Below are 21510 nucleotides of genomic sequence, written 5' to 3'. Positions count from 1 at the left end.
AGAGAGCTATAAGAAGTATGTCTGTGTTAAACCTGTATGTATTAAGTCTATCCCAAAAACTACTAAATGCCATTCTTTTCCGTCATGCATGAACAACTGTTCTTTTTCTGAATATCCAACCCACTCCTACCCAGTTCAGTACTTCCTTTACCCAATCTTTCCAGCTCATTCTCAGCCTTCTGCTACCTCTCCATTCATAATTTAACACTTTCTACCGAGCTTTCATTTCCTATTCCTTCATTATGTCCATCCTTCACTTTCATCAGGTCTTCTTATGTTTCCAGTGCTGTCATTTACAACTTAATGCTGCAACTCCTTCTTACATAAAGGATCTATGCTTAACACCCATACAGTAATCATGGTTCCCCTTTATATAATGTCATCTTTGCCTCCGTTGATGCAGTTCTCTCTCAGTGCTCCAACTTCCTTCTTTGCCTAGTTCCTTGATGAATCCAATCATCACTTCCGCCATTCAAGCTAAAGTAGCCAATGAGACATATTGGTTGTTTAAGACTTCTCCTCAATGCTGCTCAAGTTGTCATTATTGTAGTAATTATCCTTTGTTTCTAGTCATTGTGCTTTAGATTAGTTATGAAATTCTGCATTAGGTTTATTACCTACTCTAATATCAGTTTGATCTACTGTTAGGCTCTTCTCGGGCATTTACAGCAAAGCATTGAGTTGTGACAGTTTGACCTGCAATAATTCATACATAAAACTTTTATCAAATTAGGACCTGATTTGAACTAAACTATGATCGCCAACCCTCATATATGAGGACGGTACTCTGATTGATTGATTGATTGATTGATTGACTGATGTTTGACTGTCATATATGACATTTTTTCTAAATAAAGTGAAAAAGTTTTAAAAGTTTAAAAAATATCTTATAAAAAAATTCCCTCCAAAGAGCAAACAACACTTGTATCCCTCAAGTGTCCTTTCAGTCAACCACTGATGTCATGTCACACTTAATGTCTTTAAGTAAAGTGCTTTTTTGAAGCCTTTTTCTTTAATTATATAAAAAATTACTAGAAAAAAGCGACCAAGTGTTAGCAGCGGTGCTGGTGCAAAGTGTAATAAAAGTATTTTAGGTTAAGTGAAAAATCTAAGAAATTCAGGTGCTTTGACAAGGTGATAGGATAGTGAACATTTCATGGGTGTTGGGAATCTATAGTAAAAATAATTCACATGAATGCTGATAAGACTAAGGCAAGTGCTGAAAGTTAGACTTATTTAAGTGCAACTAAAATTTGGCACAGCAGAAGAGCAGTAATGTAAGAGATGGAGAGACTCCTAAGTATCTAGACTGAAAATAAAACCAGAAAAACCTTCATTAAGTACCATTATGATCCAGACAAAAGCCCGGCTTTGTTCAATGACACAAAAACAGATAGAAGTGCAAGTACTCAAACAGAAGGAATTAATGCTTGTTGAGGCTGGTTTGTTAGGTTTAAAAAGCACCATAGCTGTTTAACTTGAACATTACAAGTGAAGCAGTCAGTGCCGATGCAGCAAATGTAGTATCCTATCCAGCAATCATGAAAGAGATAACTGAGGAAGGCAACTACATGCCACAATAATTGTTTAATGGAGACAAAGTCAGTCTGTATAGGAGAAGAATTCCTTCTAGGACATTTATTTTGACAGAGGAAGAGTCTGCATCTGGATTTAAGGCATCAAAGACTGCTTCATATTATTTTTAGGCAGTAATGCTCATGGATACTTAAAGCTTAAACTATTCCTTGAGAATCATTCAAAACCCCTCAGGGCTTTAAGGGGAGTGTTCAAACAATGTCTCCCATTAACCTGGCAAGTGGGTAACTATAACTCTATTATGACTAGTTTCAACAGTGCAGTATATTTGATCAAGTGTGAAGGTTTACTGCACTAAGAACAACACTGGACACAAGGCATTGTTTATCTTGGATAAAGCACCAGGCCGTCCACCTCACCTGGATGACTCATCTCCACATGTTAAAGTTATCTCTCTTCCTCATAACAAGGTGTCCTTGATTCAACCTATGGACCAATTTGTAATAGCTACTTTTAAAGCTCATTGTTTATACCATAACTCTCTCTACTTCTGAGCAAAACGGATAATGCTAAGGAGCCATCAATACAGGAATTTGGGTGTAAATTTAACACTGTAAATGTTGAAGAAAACAATGCATGTTCATAGACATTTGTGGCAGGAATGTCAACCAAATTTCAGGAAGTTTGATCTAAAGATTGACAAATGTGCACATACCCCAGGGTACATAACCGACCTGGGGTACACACACATTCAGGAGGAAAATAACACAGTGCCAGAAATCATCGGAACAAAGGCCTATAGTAACCCAAACCTTCCTATTAAGTCACCAAATTACTGGTAGCTTAGGTTTAGCATATTCCTTCACGGCCCCGGGATTTTCAGAATGATAAACTCAAGGGCTTTAATTAAAACTTTAACTGCAGCATTACTTCCAAAGAGCAGTATCAAGCATTCCCTACTTGCTTTTAACCCAGAGCCTCTCTTCCTTTGTAATGAATGTTCCATGTGGCATTCATTTCAAGCAAAGTCCTGTTTCATGATAGCTGAACATTTATTGAGGTTATTATCTATCTTCCTTGATACTTTCCTTCAGCACAGCAGTGTACTGGGATGCTGCATCAACACCTGAAGCAGCACATACACCTCTCATGATATGTAAATCATGTCGTTTTTTAAGCTTTTCAAATTATCGTTTACTCATTAAAAATGTTTCTGCTTGAGATCTTTCACCCCGTCCAATAAGTAGATCATCAAACAAAACTTGTGCCTGTTACTGAAATATCATGGTATTCATCAGCATGCTGCGTTGGACTTAGTGGTCGGTCAACATACTTGGCGAGCGCTCCACCTTTTCCATTACATCACTTCTGTGGCGAGATACTTTTGCTGCACTTAATGGAGAACAGTACTCAGCGGGTGCTTTGACTCTGTCCTTGTTACATCTTATGGTCGGCACTGTAGATGGAGCAAGGTTTGTTACTCCGGCTACAGTATTTGTGTAAGTTTATCTCCTGCTTCAAATAACTTTATCATATCAAACTCTATTATTGCTCTCCATCATTTTTGGGCATTTTTACTATCAGTTCCACTTTGAGACATTTTTCCATATGTTTTTCTCTTAAACTAAAAGGTGGATTAATGAGATAAGACGTCAAGACAACACAGTGCCACTCGTCACACAGGTAAACAGAGCGTGAATGAAGCCGTGCCACACGTAACTTGAGTAAACAAATCATAAAACAGCTTCAAGTAGACCTTGCTGCTGTTGATGAATTTTGTTACACATTACATTACTGAAAAATTAATGAGAAATATCCTTTTCTAAAACACTGTACCTGACATATGTGACAGCAACCTGTACCACACACTAATTAAAAATGCTTGCCATACACAATGTTACCTATAATAATTAAATAAGGTCCATCATATTATTGTACCTTGTGACAGATACAAGTGGTCCATCAAACATTATATGTCGTGTAAGAATTTAATGTAGCCCACCATACTATGTAGCTACAGTGTGCCCCTTATTGTAAAAAGTGGCCTAGTATGTATATGTAACCTGTAGGAGTCACAAATGGTCATAATTATGCAGTCAATAATAATCACAATTAACCAACAACTCACCTGCTCCTTCCTTAACTTGTGGTATAAAGTCTCTTCCACACTGGCCCTTGTTATTAATCCCAAAGCTGAAGACCTGCCCTTTATTTGTTAAGGCCAGAGCGTGAGCCTTGCCAAGAGACACAGTGCTCACATGAACATCACGCAGGTCTGTCACTAGGCCTGGAAAATTTTTACAGTTAATTAGAAATACAGTACAGTACTGGACTATATAATGTACTGATGAAAGTAAAATGCCTAAGCCTATAATAGTTATCATTTCTATTACATTATTCACTCTTTCCTTCACTTGTACAGACCCTTTACCACCTGACACAGGTCACTGGAATCAAAAGGAAAACTAAATCTCCCACTGTTTGTTGTCATTTATTCTCTATAACTGCTGTAACAAATGTGTTCTGCTATGGTGTTCCCTTCCACAACACAGCCACATAACTCAGACTCAACCATCAGCAGCTAAGTTCAACCTATAAACCACCTGACAGCATACACACATTGCTAACTAGATGTCCCTCTACCCAGTTCCTCCATTACTATGACTTATATATCATCAATAGTGAAATTTGTCACAAAAGACATTACAATAATAAGTTAAGTATCATATTTAATAACCTTACCTGTTGTGCTATCACAGTGTGAAGTATCTTTCCCAAACATATAGAGCTCTCCATCACGGGTCACAAGTGCCGACGTACCATTATTACACGCACCACTCACGACATACTGCCCGTCTAGCTTGATCATCTTTTTGGGCTTCACCGGTTTGGGCTGCCGGCGACCTTTACCTGAAGGTTAACAAAATACAGAAAGATATAAAATAATCCCTGAACAATAATTATGAAATTCAGATTCAAAAACATATAAAAAATATTTATAAATAATTCACAAGAAATTCAAACAAAAACATAAATGTTATGGCATCAGGAGGATCATAGTTTGAACTAACGATTAGTTGTACGTATTATAGCAATTTCAGAGATAACATTTATTAATTTCCATCACATCATAGATGGATGCATCATAATGGTTGCATATACGCACACATGCATTCACCACCGAAGGGTCAAGACGTACCTGGCGCTCCTCTCGGAGCAGCCAGGTCAACTGTTAAGTTGGCCCATACCAACCCCTTCCCCTGAACCCTCCTCCCCACCGGAATATCAACAAGTTCACGCCAGAAGTTACTACTTCATTTAGGAAAGGAATGGAACCAGTGTTAAACAGAGGTGAACAGTGGTGAACAGTGCTTAAGTCAGTGAGAACAACTCAACAGTAACAGTCGCACCCAAGTTAACCTTCCCACAGTGAGGTCCCAGGTACCCAGTGATAATGGCCCGTGAGACCCAACAACCAGCGATGTGTTAATCCGTCTACGATAGGAAGGCCTGGGACCACACCTCACTCATATAACACCGTCTGTGAGGGAATTACTACACCACGTGAGGCCCCGCATAACACCATCTGTGGAATTACTACACCTCGTGAGGCCCCTCATAACACCATCTGTGAGGGAATTACTACACCACGTGAGGCCCCGCATAACACCATCTGTGAGGGAATTACTACACCACGTGAGGCCCCTCATAACACCATCTGTTAGGGAATTACTACACCACTGTGAGGCCCCTCATAACACCATCTGTGAGGGAATTACTACACCACGTGAGGCCCCGCATAACACCATCTGTGAGGGAATTACTACACCATGTGAGGCCCCTCATAACACCATCTGTGAGGGAATTACTACACCACGTGAGGCCCCTCATAACACCATCTGTGAGGGAACTACTACACCACGTGAGGTCCCTCCTTACACCATCTGGGAGGGAGTTACTACACTACGTGTTTGCTGTTCAACACCTACAATAATCTGTATGTTCACTGTATGTTCCTTTACCTTTCTCTAATGAAGGCTTTTGTTCAACCACCAATGTATGTAATAAGTCATTTATGTCCAATGTATATTTTCAGCCTTCGGGCTGCAGAACTTTTTCAATAAACCGTTAATTATTATTATTATTATTATTATTTTACACCAGCCCACAATCGTTAAATCAGCTACGACCTATTGCAATCACCCCAATACCCAGCCTAATCTATGAAAGTTTTGTGTTCAACTGGGCTTATGCTGATATTGCAAGAGCCATAGACCCTCAGCTTTCTCGACTACATATACCGCCATCTGGAGAAACGAAAAACGTCTGTAGCTGTCGCCTTCATTGACTTCACTAAAGCATTCGACCTAGTCGACCACAATTTAATCATCAACAAAGCTATTGACCCCGGGTTTTGAAGAAGTCTTATACCATGGCTTACAGACTTCCTCAGTGACCGACGCCAAGCTGTACGCTTCCAAGGGGCTGTCTCCACCTTTCAGTCACTCACCTGTGGCATCCCCCAAGGCACCAAGATGGGACCACTATGCTTCCTTATGCTTATCAATGATGCCCTAAGAGAAACCTCTGCTCGCTGGAAATATGTCGACGACTCCACCATTGGGATCAGCGTCAACAATTCTGCTCCTAACTATACCGCCCTTCAGGATTTATTGATCAGTCTCCAAGACTGGGCCACCAACAACCACGTCATAATCAACCATACCAGGACCATGGTTATGCACATCAACCTCTCCTCCGACATTGTCCCACCCCCTTCCATTACTTTAGGTCCCAACACACTCCAGGTTGTAGATTCTACTAAGTTCCTCGGCGTCACCATAGACAACAAACTAAATTGGAAACCACACGTCAGTGAAGTTGTCAAATCCTCCATTTTCCGTCTCCACCTCCTTTTCCGACTCAAGTCCCTTGGAGTTCCTGCACCCGAGCTCCTCAGTGTTTACTCAACATTCATACTTCCCAAGCTCACCTATGCCTCCCCTACCTGGTCTTCCTCCCTAAATGCCATACAACGTAAACACCTAGAAAAAGTGCAAAAGAGGGCATACAAGATTATTCTCTCCCCTTCCTACTCCACATATCAAGAAGCGCTCAACACACTGACCCTTTCGACTCTCACTGACCATCACCACGACCTCATTTGCAAATTTGGTAAGAAGCTTCTGCACCATCCTCGATACCGGCTCCTACTACCACCTGAGATCCCTAGCCCGAGAATTGCTGTTCGACACCACAACCGCATCCAGCCCACACGAGCACGAACTGATCGCTATAAGAACAGCCCAGTCCCAACCATTGTAAAAATTATCAATAACTTGTAATAAACCAGTGTATTCACTCCCAGTAAATCCTACTTTTTGCACTGGCACTATGTTGAAATGCCCTGTAGTTTGAGCTTTTCCCCATCTAGTTATTATATATCTTATTTGTATCACTTATGTTACTTGTATATTATTTGTAAATCGAAACCCATTCCCAAATTATGTAACTGTATATTTTCAGCCTTCTGGCTGCTATGCTCTTTCAATAAACCGTTAATTATTATTATTATTATTATTATTATTATTATTATTATTATTATTATTATTATTATTATTTACACACACACTGACACAAAGTACAGTACAGTGATCCCTCGGTTAACGAACGCCTCGGTTAACTAATTACCTTCCATAAGAATCTTCAATTCAGTTAACGAAAAAAAATTTGGTTAAAAAATTTTTTACGAAATCATGTCAACATGTTATCGCTTGCTCACCAGCTGGAATATTAGTCCGCCAATACAGTAATCGGTTCTAGGGCTTAAATTCGTTCCCATTTGAGTAAATATCAAGAGGGTTGTATTATTCAATAATTTTCCAAGTTTTATATTAAAATTTTTAGTCATTTTAACACTTATTTAACATAATTGCAGTACAGGAAACTAGTTTTTGGTGCGCCAATCAGCCACTTGACTCACCCAGCAAGGTGCCAGTTTGTATCTCTGGTCAGTGGAGGTAACATCTTGCTTGTGGCTCTCTTGAATATAAACTATTTTTATGTTTTTACGATACAATTATTGGTCATTCTGAAATGTATTTTACATATGGACAATATACAGTATAGTGCAGTGCAGTGTTGATTTAAAGAAAATAATCTTGAATTACACCTAGTGAACTTAAAATTTTATGGGTGAAATGACGGCATCAAGCATGGGGTGATTTCTCTTCCACCCCCACTTCCTTCTCTTCTCCCTTCTCCTCCACCCCCACTTCTAATTCCCATCATCATCAACCAGGAGCCTTCTACATACACACCTCAAAGTAAGTGTACTTTACTGCATTTATTTTTACTTTGTATGTAATTTTCGGTGAGTTGGAACCAATTACCCAATATCCCATTGAAACAATGGTTTCGGTTAACGAACGACCTTCTGAAACGAATTGTGTTCGTTAACCGAGGGACCACTGTACTAACAAAACATTTTGCTGCACAGTATATTGTTGTTCTTTTCAAATTCATAATATCGATAAAATTAATCCATTCAAAAACATATTCAAAGACTACTGTACTGAACATACTGGCATCTCCATCTTCTCCCCGTCGTGCTGTGCCAACAAAAAATGCAGATCCCTCATCTGAAATGAGTACCGCATGCTGTCCCTCATGTCCAACTGCTAAATGTAAAATGCGCGGTGACTTGGTAATGGTAAGTTCTGGCCACCTTCCACTTGGTATATTACTGGTTGTTGGTCCATTAACACCCGTAGCAACAGTGCCAGCACCAGCAGCAGCAGCAGCAGCACCACCACCACCACCACCACCACCAGCACCACCGCTGCTTACGGCACATCCACCACCGTTTCCACTTCCCGGGACGCTGTTGCCGCCACCACTACTCCCTTGCTTCATTCCAACTGAAGAAGCCTTTCCACTATAATATATCTAAAAAATATAAAGAAACACATCCTACATTAGAATACAAAATGTATAATATGAATAATTCAGGTATAAACTTCTCCATTTCCATCTCAGTCACTGTCCCTTAAGTTGGATAAGATACAGAAGTTATTAATCTCTGAATTACTTACCCTGCCACCAACTGTCCTCACAAGAGTGAACTCCTTCCCAGCAGCGACCATGACAATGTCTTCATCTAGTCCAGCTGACAGTGTAGACTGTTGCTCAGGTCCACCCAGAACCTGTTGGTAATAAATGCAGAACTTTATATAAAAATCAACCAGCTTATGTTGTTGTGTATCAGGAGTACTGTATATCATCAAGAGAAAACAACCCAATAGAGAATCAAATTAAACTTATTCATTTTACCCATTTTTGTTTGTGCTCTGAATGTTGGCACACAAAACCAGGAACCGATACACCCAAAGATGGGTTTTAATTTTTATTTTGTTTTAAGACTCAGACACAATAGTTTAAATTCACACTGAACTTAAACTACTGTACATGTGTATCACTCTTACCTGTATACATTTTATTGCTAAGTTGAGGCTCAGTTCATTCACAAGAGGCATCGGCTTGACCAGAGGATTGTACGTCCTCACCATAAACCCATCCTGAAATAAAACATTTGTACATTATAAACACAACACATGTCTTTTCTTGCTGTAGGTTAATGTGTGCACCTGTGGCAATCTCCTGCAGTAAAGGTTCTCCACTCCATTCTGAACCATGCCAGACAACCCACATCCAAATTATTTGTTTAAATATCAGGACCATAAGATTTCTACAGTTTCCCAATGAAAGACAACATGGAAACCCCTTGGCTCAGTGTGCAAGGGCAAGTTTGACCAGGACGGCTGAGACTATAATGTACATACCATTATAATTCTGGTAAGGGAGAGGGTCACACCTCCCTACGTAGAGTGTGTGTCTGATGATGATGTTCGTGTTTACTTGTTTCATCAATACAGACTACGGAAAAGCATTACAGTATTATACCACGTAGCCTCTTTCCTTAATGTAAGAAGGAAAGATCTTTTAACTACAGACTATGGGACTACTTCACTGACATACAATGTACATACTTCTCTATCAGGAGATATGTGCCCAATGTTAATTCCATCACTGAAAGGCAATCCTCGGGACCATCCTTGAGCAGAACACTGGTACACTTCAGACACCTTCAGCACCTCCCGGTCTATAACGACCAGCTCACCGTTGCTTCCTTCCGGCCGATAAAACACATCACCCTGTGATAATTGGTAAGGAATTATAACCTAGAAGACATCATGCAGATACAATAAAGATGTTACTAAATACTGTTTAAAAATTATTGATTGAATCCTTAGGTATTGTACATACAAAACCTGCATCCTGTCTATACAGTCAGACAAAAATATGACTGGCAAGAGCATATAAATGATATTTTTATATAGTAATAACCATTTGCTCATGAAGAAACTGAAGAAAATCTCAAATTTGTTTTTTCTCAGTAATATTAGCAAAGTTTACTGTGAAAAATGTATGTTATGAGAAAATACACAAGTACTGTATATACACATACACACACAATTATATATAAACATATATATTTTAGAGAAAAGCTCAACTTACATGAGCAAAGCCAAGCCATCCTTTTTGCTTTGGATAAAAGTCTGGTCGATGAATGTACACATGACCTTTCATGGTCCCTCCAAAACCTGAACCAATCTTGAAGAGACCATGAGCATTGTGAATGTACAAGTAATGCCCATCACACGTCATGGTGCTGTCTTCCTTTGATTCTTCACCATCTGGTTAGGAATGAAATGTTGTTAGAGTAAAGCCAGGAAGCAAATGTGAGTAATTTGGTGTTTTGATTTAAAAATTAAATTAGTTTTCCTTCACAATGGCATTCATCTGTAAGTTTCAATACAATGTAGCCAAGTATGTCTGAAGGTACAGTACAAAGGTCTTATTAATTCATATATATATAAAGAAGCTGTTAAAGAGTACAGTTCAGCAAAGGTTGGTGACTATGAGTGAAACAAATGTGTAATACTCAAATGAGACAGAGTGTGAGGAGCAGAATGAACACAGTGAGAAATAAGAATTACAAGAGGAGTAATAAAATAAAATGGTTACAAAATGAATGATGGCCTTCTTAGGTGGCATCAACTCATGGAAGGAAGAAAGAAAGAAAGAAAGAAAGAAAGAAAGAAAGAAAGAAAGAAAGAAAGAAAGAAAGAAAGAAAGAAAGAAAGAAAGAAAGAAAGAAAGAAGGAAGGGTTCTGTCATAAAATATTTCCAATGGACTTCCAGTTGAGAAATCTGCTCTATTCTGTCTACAGGAAAATTATTTTACAAGTGTAGGGAAATACTGTACGTGAGAAAATATGTGGCTGTAGTGAGGAGGTAGGGACTTTCTTTATATGACTTAGCAGAAATATAATACAGAAGTCAATAAAGTTTGAGCCAGACAGACACAAGATATGTTATGGTAAGTCATGAGGTGTTCCAGGCAGCTTGGGTGTGTTCTCTTATTTTATTTGTCACTACATTTTCAAACATAATATATCTGCATGTTTATACAAAATCCATACAAAACCATTTCTATACCTGTCATAATCTTTACAGAAAATTTATCAATCAGAGCAGATTTTGGCACTCCACATGTAAGCCAATCAGGACGAGAAGTTTTACCAAGAAGTACTGCGTGAACACTGCGCTGGAGGAACGTCAAGATCACTGGCACCTGTGAAAAAATACAAAAATGGAAATTATACGAGTTTAACAATCAAGCAAATCAAGATTATCCATAAGACAGTAAAGAGAAAATCTTCTCAAATTTATAATGCCTAATACTGTACTGTACCAATCACAGTAATAACTACAGTGTACAGTATATATTAGAAAAATGAAGGAAATATCTCAAAAGCCTATTTCCTGATGATGAGTTCAACAACAGCTCATGGCTACAACAGCTCTCTAAAGCCACATAAAAATTACAACTTAATACATTTTAAAAATATAGTACATGGGTAAAATAGCTCCCTGAATGGCTACTTTTCCACCATACCCAGCTAGATCTCCCAATTTCCTCACCATATACAGTACTCTCACAGAGGCTCTCAAGGCCTCATATAGTGCCATGACCATGAACAAGACACTCCTCGACCCCAAACTACACTGTCCACTACACTACCTCACATGGTAACCTGACAAATGCCTTCTCTAAATCTACAAATACAGTGAATCCTCGTATAACATCGCCCCGTTTAACGTTGTTTCGGTACTAAGTCGCTAAACTTTAAGAGACCAAAAATTCGTTTAACGTTCCGGGGATCCAATATTACGTCATTTTGCGTAGTCACGGACTACTTTCTACGGCGCATCACCCGCTCTTGTCTGGCCGCGCTACACTCTCTCAGCTCGGCGCGCTGCCCTCACTCGTGGAACGTCACAGCGTCCCCAAGAGACGCCAAGCCAGTCACTGTTACAACTTCACATCATTCATGTGTGCGTAAGTGCTTTTGCTCTAAAACTGTACTCTAACCATTTGAAATGACTTCTAAGCACCCATCAAGTGCCACTGATGCTAGTGTAGTGAAGAAGCAACGTGAGACCATTACCTTGGTTAAGAAAATGGATGTATTAGCCCATTTGAAAAAGGGGAATGTGCTGTGGACATAGCCGCTGTGCTTGGTCTAACCCCCACAATGGTGGGGGTACTATCCGGACCAACGCTGACAAGATTAAGGCTAGTGCTGGAAGTGGCACTACTCTCAGTGCAACTAAAACAACTTGCTATAGAAGTACTATGATGGAAAAAGTGGAAAAGATGCTGGTATGTGGATGGAGGACCAGAATCAACACAATGCACCTATGAGCATTATGGTTATCCAGCACAAGGCCAGATCCTTGTTTGACGACATGAAGGAAGAAGAGGGTGAAGGATCGAAGGAAGAGACCTTTAAGGCCAGCCGAGGATGGTTTCAATGATTTAAACGGAGGTCTAACTTCCAAAATATGAAGATGACTAGAGAAGCTGCCAGTTCAGATACGGTTGCTGTAGAGGCATTCCTGCCAGAATTCAAATGGATTATCCAGGAAGGAGGCTACTTGTCAAGGCAAGTCTTCAATGTGGATAAGACTGGTCTCTCTTGGAAGAGGATGCCTGAGGACCTGTATCTCCAAGGAGGAGAAAAGAGCGCCAGGTATTAAAGCGGCAAAAGACCGCTTGACGATGCTGCTCAGCGCGAACGCTGCAGCCGACTTCAAGCTGAAGCCTATGCTGATTTCTCGCACTGCTAACCCACGGGCCCTGAAAGGTTACTCTAAAGATCATCTTCCTGTCATTTACAAGGCAAAGAAGAAGGCATGGATAACCAGCGCCATATTTAGCCAATTGTTAAACGTGTACACCGTCCCTGCATTGAAGGAATACTGTGCCAAAGAGAACCTTGACTTCAAAATTCTTCTGATCGTTGACAATGCTCCAGCTCATCCTCCCAATCTCGACGACTTGCATGACAGTGTAAAAGTTGTATTCCTGCCTCCCAACACAACAGAACTGAGGCAGCCTATGGACCAAGGCGTCATCGCAGCATTCAAGGTGTATTATTTATGCCGTACCATGGCCCAGCTGCTCAAGGCTACAGATGGAGAAAATAAACCCACAATCCGAGAATATTGGTGTGGCTTCAACATTCTTCATGCAATTGAACACATTGGCAAGGCATGAGAAGAGGTTTTGGAAAGTTGACTGAATGGTGCGTGGCGTAAATTGTGGCCCGAGTGCATCAACAGTTTTACGGGATTCATGGATTTAGTTCCAGCTGTGAATATGGATATCCTCAGCTTGGCTAGACAGGCAGGCTTTGATGAGCTGGAATCAGAGGATATTGAAGACGTCCTGGCATCCCATACAGAAGAGCTCACCACTGAAGATCTGCAATAAATAACAGAACACAGTCCCCTTGAAGACGACGACGACGAAGAAGAACCTCAACGAACGCTAACTTCCAAGAGGCTGGCAGAATCGTTCAACATGTTCCAGCAAGCAATGCAAATCCTTATAAATGACGACCCAAACAGAGAACGTAGCTCAAAGGTTCAACACAGCATTGAGGACAGTCTTGGTTGTTACACTGAGATCTATAAGGAGAAGACGACTTGCACCAAGCAGTCAACACTGGATTCATTTGTTCGTCGGAGGATGGCAGAAGCAGCTTCTTTACAACAGCTGGCAGCCGAGGAGGATGACATAGCAGCCGAGGAGGAGCAAACAGCGGCGGAGGAACCCCAGTCAGAACAGGAAGAGGAGGAGGCAGCCACAGAGTCTTGGTGACTCCCCACACTCCTCCTCCGCTCCCGCCATACTCCTCCCCTCCTGCCATACTCCTCCTCTGCTATTTTCTATTTTCTATAAAAATGGCAATGATTTTCTGTATGTGTAATGTTTTTCATGAGGTAAAGGTCAGGAACGTAACTCCCGTATTTTATCTATTTCTTATGGGGAAAATTGATCCGCTTAACGTTGTTTCGTTTAATGTCGCGTTTTTAGGAACGTAACCTCGACATTAAGCGAGAACTTACTGTACTGGGTACAAAGTACAGTCCACCCTCCTTCCCTAGACACTTGTTTTACAGTTGCCTGGCCTAAAATATTTTTTCTGCAGTCCACCTACCTGTTATGAACCCAAATTAATTTAATTTATATTCACTCTCTACCTTTATCAACTTCCCAGTCACTCTGTCCATAACTTTCTTAATCTGATCTAACAATTGTAGTTTCCATATTCAAAAGCCTCACTTTTCCCTTGTAAGTATTCACAATCAGCCAGACAGCTGAAGCAATACATTCCATCTTTATGTATTACTTAATTCAGTCATTATCATCGTGCCAGCATCATATAATGCTTTCAAAATTTGTGCAAAAGAGTTAAGAATGTGACAAGAGAGACTGGAAGACACCATACAGCATGGACAGCTGCTATCAGGGTGGAAAATGACCACAAAACGTTGATGATAATGATGAATAATCACTCCATTTAACAAATGCTTTAGTGCAGACATTATCATAGTAAGTGTACAGTACTAACCTGAATACTTTGACTGGCCAGCTGACGAGAGGTCATCAGGATGTCTGCTGTGGCTCTCAGAAATTTTCCTGTTTCACCACGAGCAACTACTAGGGAGAGAAGACAAGCACATGCCACACCAACTAGGGGGGATGACGGACAAGTTAAGACATCTCCATTGCTTGCAGTAGCCAGCCTTAGAAGCAAACTAAACAAAGCATCTGGAAAGAAAAGGATAAATCTAAATTGAAATCATTACTCAAGATTTTCTTTCATAATGTTTCTCTTCTTAAACAGTGTAAATTCCAAATCTTTTCACCCTTTCAATCAATATTACTGTATGCTAATTAGTCAATAAATCCTGAACTTCCTCGAGTCATAATCAGTGTTGCCATACAATTGTGAAAACAACTTCCCCTTCCTTCTCTCTATCTTCTTATCTGCACAACAGTACCTCACTCTAAGGTGATGGCCATGAGAGAAGACCCCCAGGTCTAGAGTTTACACCTACCAATGACCTCTGGAGGTTCACTGCGCAAAGCTTCTGGCTGCTGTCCCTGAAGGATATCTAAGAGGGCCTCAAGAGCACGGATACAGAGAGCAGGATAAGCAGACACTGATCCACGGATTAATTCATAGACGCTCACTAAGCCTAAGCCAACCATCTGTGAAGAGTATTATCTGGTTAGTTTGGTCAAAGACTATTTGTATCATTACATCTTATATTACTTAAACTTTAAAGTGAAGTGAATATTGCAACATGAAAACTATTTATAAAATTCTTAACAAAGGACGTGAAACAAGACTCGGCTAAATTACTTTAAATAGCGTAACTAAAAATTTATCCAAGAAATAATGCACTAAAACTATTTTGCAATAAAATCTTATCATCAGTTACTAGCACTATACTGTACACACTTTTGGGATTTGTATAGCAATTTCTCTCCCTTTGTCTCCTTCATCATCAGTGTCTGAGTCTGAAGGTAGCGGCTGCGTTGTGGCCAGGTACACTCCCTGGGCCTGACGAGCTGCATTTTCAAGCACCAATCCTCGCACGTGGGCGTACACAGCAAATGATGAAGGATTGCCAGGAAGTTCAAGGACTGGCATGAGAGTAGTGCAAGTGTTACTCCCACCGCCAACTTCACCCTATAAACCAAAGACACATTATAACACACAAACACTCACATACAACACAATGAAATATATACTATACTGTACACCTCCAATATTAAGGTGGTAAATCTTGTTCAGGCTAAAAAGAGTTACAATACAGTGTGTGTCTGTAGTGGGGTGAAGGAGGGGAGGAGTCTGAAGGGTCATCTGATACTGTACCCTGTTTCTCCCTTAGTGAGGAGGTGTAGTAATAACATGGTCTGGTTAAATATGATGGGATTGCATCTTTAAAGTAGTAATATAGTAAACACATGGCTTCAAGCATAGACATAATACCTGACTGAGTATACTATATGTACTTACACAGATTAAGATACAAATCATATTACTGCACAACAAACCCATAATGTGAACACTACAATGGAAGATCACAGGTAACAGAACCTTTTGTTGAAATATGACAGATCTATTAATTGTGAAAACAAGAAAAATATTACTGGATAAATTAATATACAGGTAATGTATGCTACAAAATGAACATGAATATTTCCTTCACTTTAACACAAAAAATGATGATTTGACACTGGAAATATGGTACTGCACTGTACACGTACTGTTTTATGACTGACAAGGAAACAAGTGACCAAGATATCTAAAGCAGTAAACATTGTCCAGCAGAGACCGCCTGCTACCACCAGACTTGGCTGGACAGGGTTCAGAAGACTGCCCAAAATACATTTCAAATTTTTCCCTTTTAAATTAATGGAAAAAGCCTTCCTGAATTACCAAATTTTGGTATCTGAAAGTTTTTTAAGAACACAATACTTTTGTATATAGAGGAATCCTGTAATCTAATTGTGTGTATTGTACAATAATATAAATACCCCCTGTACAGTATTTAAAACAATAATTCATACCATCCAAAGACTCCTAAGGTAATTCTCTGAGACAGCAGATGAAGACAAAGCTGCAAAATGGAGGAAGGTACAAGTATTCAAACAACAGCTTCTGATGTTTTCCTGTGACCAATCTGTCTTTGTAACTGATGAAATGTTTTCTTTCTCCAACTCCAGTGATGCCCAACAATACCTGCTTTCTAATTCTACACTTCCAATCTTGTCATCAACCAACTCACTGCTGGATTCTTCACATTTTTCAGTGAAACCTTGTGGAAGTTCCAAGACCGGGTGAGTGCCCGTGACATAACTCACAGCTTTTCTCCTTTGTCGTCTTAAGGGAAGCTGCTCCAGAGATAATGATTTTGATTTCATCATCGGTGAAGGTCTCGGTTTTAACTCGTCTGGTATAACAAAGGAAACTGACTTTGATAATGAACAATCTTTTTTCTGTTCAATTTCATTTGAAGGTTTATAGTCTAGACTGGACACACTGTTTCTACTTCCCAGTATATCAGATAAATTATCTTGTGAAGAAAAGGAGAGAATATTACTTTCATTCAGTATACTGTGGTCCTCTGTCTTGTCAGTTTGGTCATCTAACACAGCAAAAACTCCGTGTTTATCGTCTACATCTGATACTTGTTTACCAGAGTAATCTCCCACAGCCATATTTTTGCAATGGTTATCTTTATCATCATAACTCTTGCATGACCTTAAAGACACATTTGTCAATGATTCATCAAAATTAGAGGAGGAATCGCCGTCCTTGTCTCTGTTGTCTGGACAATCATGATCCTCTTTCACAGTCACTCTCCTCACTGTCTTATGATCAGTAATATTCTCTGGAGACAAAGGTAATGTTTTTGTAGCATAATCTATAAATTCTTGGCTCGTCTCCTCACCACTACCTAATGACGGTGGTGGTCCCGGTGGTAAGACTGCAGGAGATGAGTAATTACATTTTGCCTCTTGGACAACATGTAGCCCTGGATCTGAAGTTGGTTGGTTTCTAATATCCGGGGTTGGTGGAGCCTGGTACATCTGAGGTCTGTCTCCTCCTAGACACACCATGGAGTTTCGTCTATAATGGGGAACATTGACCTCTGCCACCTTATTTACCACGTGGGTTGAAGTGATGTTCCAACATGAGGAATGTCTCCTCTTATTCCAAACACTGGAATAACTGCCAGCAGAAACAACAGACTGAGGTGTCCGAGCAGAATACAAACTTGGACTACGCGGTACTCTTCTCCTTAAGTGCATCTTATTTCAAACTTCTTGATGCAAGTTGGACATCCTTGAATAACGGCGACCAGCTTTCAAATCAACTGAATTAAATCTCTTGATGCTTTCATTGTGCAACACTCCAACCTTATTCAAGTTGCCACACTGTGAAAGGAGTCGGTACATTTCATTGCTCACATTGCAAATGCAATCATCTATTTCCTCATTTTTTTATTTTTTTGAGGCCATTTTGGAAAAGTTTTCCAATTTAACACATCTACAGTTAATAAAACTAGTACTAATTAGCACAAAACCCTTCATTTCTTTCTCAGATTACTGGATACAGCAACAATTATTAGTGCTGTACTGTACACCGCACTCAGACACAGCCGCCTCTAAATTGAATGAGTGTTAAGCCATGAGGCGGGAAAGTTTCTCCTAAATTAACGCAGCAGAGAGTCCCCAGCCCTTACATACATATCTAAATATAGTCAAAAACTTCTGTTGTCGTCAACATTTCTTACAAGGAATGAAAAAATTATATTACTTAACCAAAAAACACAATGAAAACATACTGTATCACGTACACACACACACATAGGAGCAGTAGGTATTTGTTATTCTGATATCATAACTTAACATAACATTGGCGGTTAGTAACAAATAAAACAATATTCTCCAGGTGGGAGCTAGAATTGGACACAACTGCTGGTGGAGGACACAAATATCTTAGTCTCCATCATTTCTTTGTGTTCTATTAAACCAAGGAACTAAATTTACCAAACATATTGGGATCTATATATAAAAAAACTTTGCACAGGAACATTTACACTACAGTACATCTCAATGATGGAACAACAACATGAGAATGTAGAAAAGAACTTAATAATTACTTATAATAATTAAAACTTATTGGTAACAACTAAGAAATCTCCATAACCCCAATAAAAAGTGCTCTACCATTATATATTCTACACTAAAATTAAGTGTTTACTAAATGCGTGCCTTTATTTCTGATTTGTTTTACCAACACACGGGTTAAGAACACTAACATTACACGTATCTTAGTTTACAGTAATAAATATATAAGTTATATACTGAAGGCAAAACTTGCAATTCATAATATCCACAGGAGAAAACTTACCCAGGGTTTTATCCATAAAGGTGGGGGGGGAGGACACAGAGGCTTCCCGCAAACAATATCGCCTTATACCTTTAGTTTTACAAATATAATTGTTAATAAAAAAAAAGAAAAGGAAAAAAATAGAATAGTGAAAAGAGCCATCATCATAAACTACCAACCTTCTCTATTGAAATATATCTTTAATTGCTGCAAATAATAAAACAATGAATTATATCCTTAAAGATCTGTAGGAGGTTCAGTGTGTGTGTGTTGTATATGGTGTGTGTGTTGTATGTGTGATTGTGTCTGCGTTGTATGTGGTGTGTCGTTGTATGTGGTGTGTGCATTGTATGTGATGTGTGTTGAATGAAGTGTGTGTGTTGTATGTGGTGTGTGCATTGTATGTGGAGTGTAGTGTGTGTGTGTGTGTGTGTGTGTGTGTGTGTGTGTGTGTGCGTGTGTGGTGTGTGTGTGTGTTGTATGTGGTGTGTGCATTGTATGTGGTGTGTGGTGTGTGTGTGTGCATGTGTGTGTGTGGTGTGTTGTATGTGGTGTGTGTTGTATGTGGTGTGTGTGGTGTGGTGTGTGTGTGTGTGTGTGTGTGTGTGTGTGTGTGTGTGTGTGTGTTGTATGTGGTAGGTGTGTGTGTGTGTGTGTGCATGTGTGTGTGTGTGTGTGTTGTGTGTGTGTTTGTCTGTGGTGTGTGGTGTGTGTGTGTGTGTGTGTGTGTGTTTGTATGTGTGTGGTGTGTGTGTGTGTAGGTGGTGTGTGTGGGGTGTGTTTGTGTGTGTGTGTGTGTGTGTGTGTGTGTGTGTGTGTGTGTGTGTGTGTGTGTTTGTAGGTTGTATGTGGTGTGTGTGTGTGTGTGTGTGTGTGTGTGTGCGTGTGTGTGTGTGTGTGTGTGGTGTGTGTGTGTGTGTGTGTGTGTGTGTTTGTGGTGTGTGTGTGTGTGTGTGTGTGTGTTGTAGGCATGTGGTGTGTGTGTGTGTGTGTGTTTGTAGGCATGTGGTGTGTGTGTGTGTGTGTGTGTGTGTGTGTGTGTGTGTGTGTGTGTATGTGGTGTGTATGTGGTGTGTGTGTTGTATGTGGTGTGTGTGTTGTGTGTGGTGTGTGTTCTATGTGGTGTGTGTGTGTGTGGTGTTGTATGTGGTGTGTGTTGTATGTGTTTGCGTTGTATAGTGGTGTGTGTGTTGTATGTGGTGTGTGTTCTATGTGGTGTGTGTGTGTGTGTGTGTGTGTGTGTGTGTGTGTGTGTGTGTGTGTGTGTGTGTGTGTGTGTGTGTGTGGTGTGTGTGTGTGTTGTATGTGATGTGTGTGTTGCATGTGGTGTATGTGTGTTGTATACGGTGTGTGTGTTGGTATGTGGTGTGTGTTGTATGTGGTGTGTGTTCAGGCATGATGTGTGGTGTGTGTGTGTGTGTGTGTGTGTGTGTGTGTGTGTGTGTGTGTGTGTGTGTGTGTGTGTGTGTTGTATGTGTGAGTGTGTATGTGTGTGGTGTGTGTGTGGTGTGTGTGTGGTATGTGGTGTGTGTGTTGTATGTGGTGTGTGTGTGTATGTGGTTTGGGGTTGTATGTGGGTTATGTTGTGTATGTGGGTATATGTTGTATGTGATTATGTTGTATGTAATTGTGTGTTGTATATGGTGTGTGTTGTATGTGGTGTGTGTATTTATGCGTGTGTTTTATGTGGTGTGTGTGTATGTGGTTTGCGTTGTATGTGTGTATGTGAATATGTGTTGTGGTGTGTGTTGTATATGGTGTGTGTGTTGTGCGTGTGTTTTATGTGGTGTGTGTGTATTTGTATATGGTTTTGCGTTGTATGTATGGTGTGTGTAGCGTTGTATGTGGTGTGTCGCATTGTATTTAATTGTGTGTTGTATGTGGTGTGTGTGTTGTATGTGGTGTGTGTGTTGTATGTGGTGTGTGTGTTGTATGTGGTGTGTGTGTTGTATGTGGTGTGTGTTGTATGTGGTGTGTGTGTTGTATGTGGTGTGTGTTGTATGTGGTGTGTGTTGTATGTGGTGTGTGTGTGTTGTATGTGGTGTGTGTTGTATGTGGTATTAATGTTGTATGTGGTGTGTGTTGTATGTAGTTAGTGTGTGTTGTATGTAGTGTGTGCGTTGTATGTAATTGTGTGCGTTGTATGTGGTGTGTGTTGTATGTGGTGTGTGTGCTGTATGTGGTGTGTGCTGTATGTGGTGTGTGTGTTGTATGTGGTGTGTGTTGTATGTGGTGTGTGTTGTATGTGGTGTGTGTGTGTTGTATGTGGTGTGTGTGTTGTGTGTGGTGTGTGTTGTATGGTGTGTGTGCTGTATGTGGTGTGTGTGTTGTATGTGGTGTGTGTTGTATGTGGTGTGTGTTGTATGTGATTATTGTGTTGTGTGGTGTGTGTGTGTTGTATGTGGTGTGTGTGTTGTATGTGGTGTGTGTGTTGTATGTGGTGTGTGTGCTGTATGTGGTGTGTGTGTTGTATGTGGTGTGTGTTGTATGGTGTGTTATGTGGTGTGTGTTGTATGTGGTGTGTGTTGTGTGTGGTGTGTGTGTTGTATGTGGTGTGTGTGTGTTGTGTGTGGTGTGTGTGTGTTGT

At 40.1% G+C, this 21510-nt stretch overlaps 1 protein-coding gene across 1 annotated transcript in view; it reads right to left on the bottom strand.

Moving 5' to 3' along the window:
* The window catches only part of LOC121859514 (E3 ubiquitin-protein ligase MYCBP2-like), a 162595-nt gene that overhangs the window by 130595 nt on the left and 10490 nt on the right, over positions 1-21510 (bottom strand). Inside the window, exons 4-15 of the mRNA XM_042356373.1 lie at positions 15480-15710; positions 15073-15226; positions 14583-14782; positions 11098-11233; positions 10114-10292; positions 9585-9749; positions 9021-9113; positions 8631-8741; positions 8121-8484; positions 4279-4446; positions 3665-3823; positions 2870-2992 (exon numbers count right to left, since the gene is read on the bottom strand). Coding sequence (XP_042212307.1) covers positions 2870-2992; positions 3665-3823; positions 4279-4446; positions 8121-8484; positions 8631-8741; positions 9021-9113; positions 9585-9749; positions 10114-10292; positions 11098-11233; positions 14583-14782; positions 15073-15226; positions 15480-15710 — 2083 coding nt within the window. The remainder of the gene's footprint in view (positions 1-2869; positions 2993-3664; positions 3824-4278; positions 4447-8120; positions 8485-8630; positions 8742-9020; positions 9114-9584; positions 9750-10113; positions 10293-11097; positions 11234-14582; positions 14783-15072; positions 15227-15479; positions 15711-21510) is intronic.

This window comes from Homarus americanus, unplaced genomic scaffold, assembly GCF_018991925.1.
Source record: "Homarus americanus isolate GMGI-L3 unplaced genomic scaffold, GMGI_Hamer_2.0 scaffold7626, whole genome shotgun sequence".
NCBI classification, from domain to species: domain Eukaryota; kingdom Metazoa; phylum Arthropoda; class Malacostraca; order Decapoda; family Nephropidae; genus Homarus; species Homarus americanus.
The sequence above is the reverse complement of the archived record's forward strand: the minus strand, read 5'-3'. Positions and strand labels throughout refer to the sequence as shown.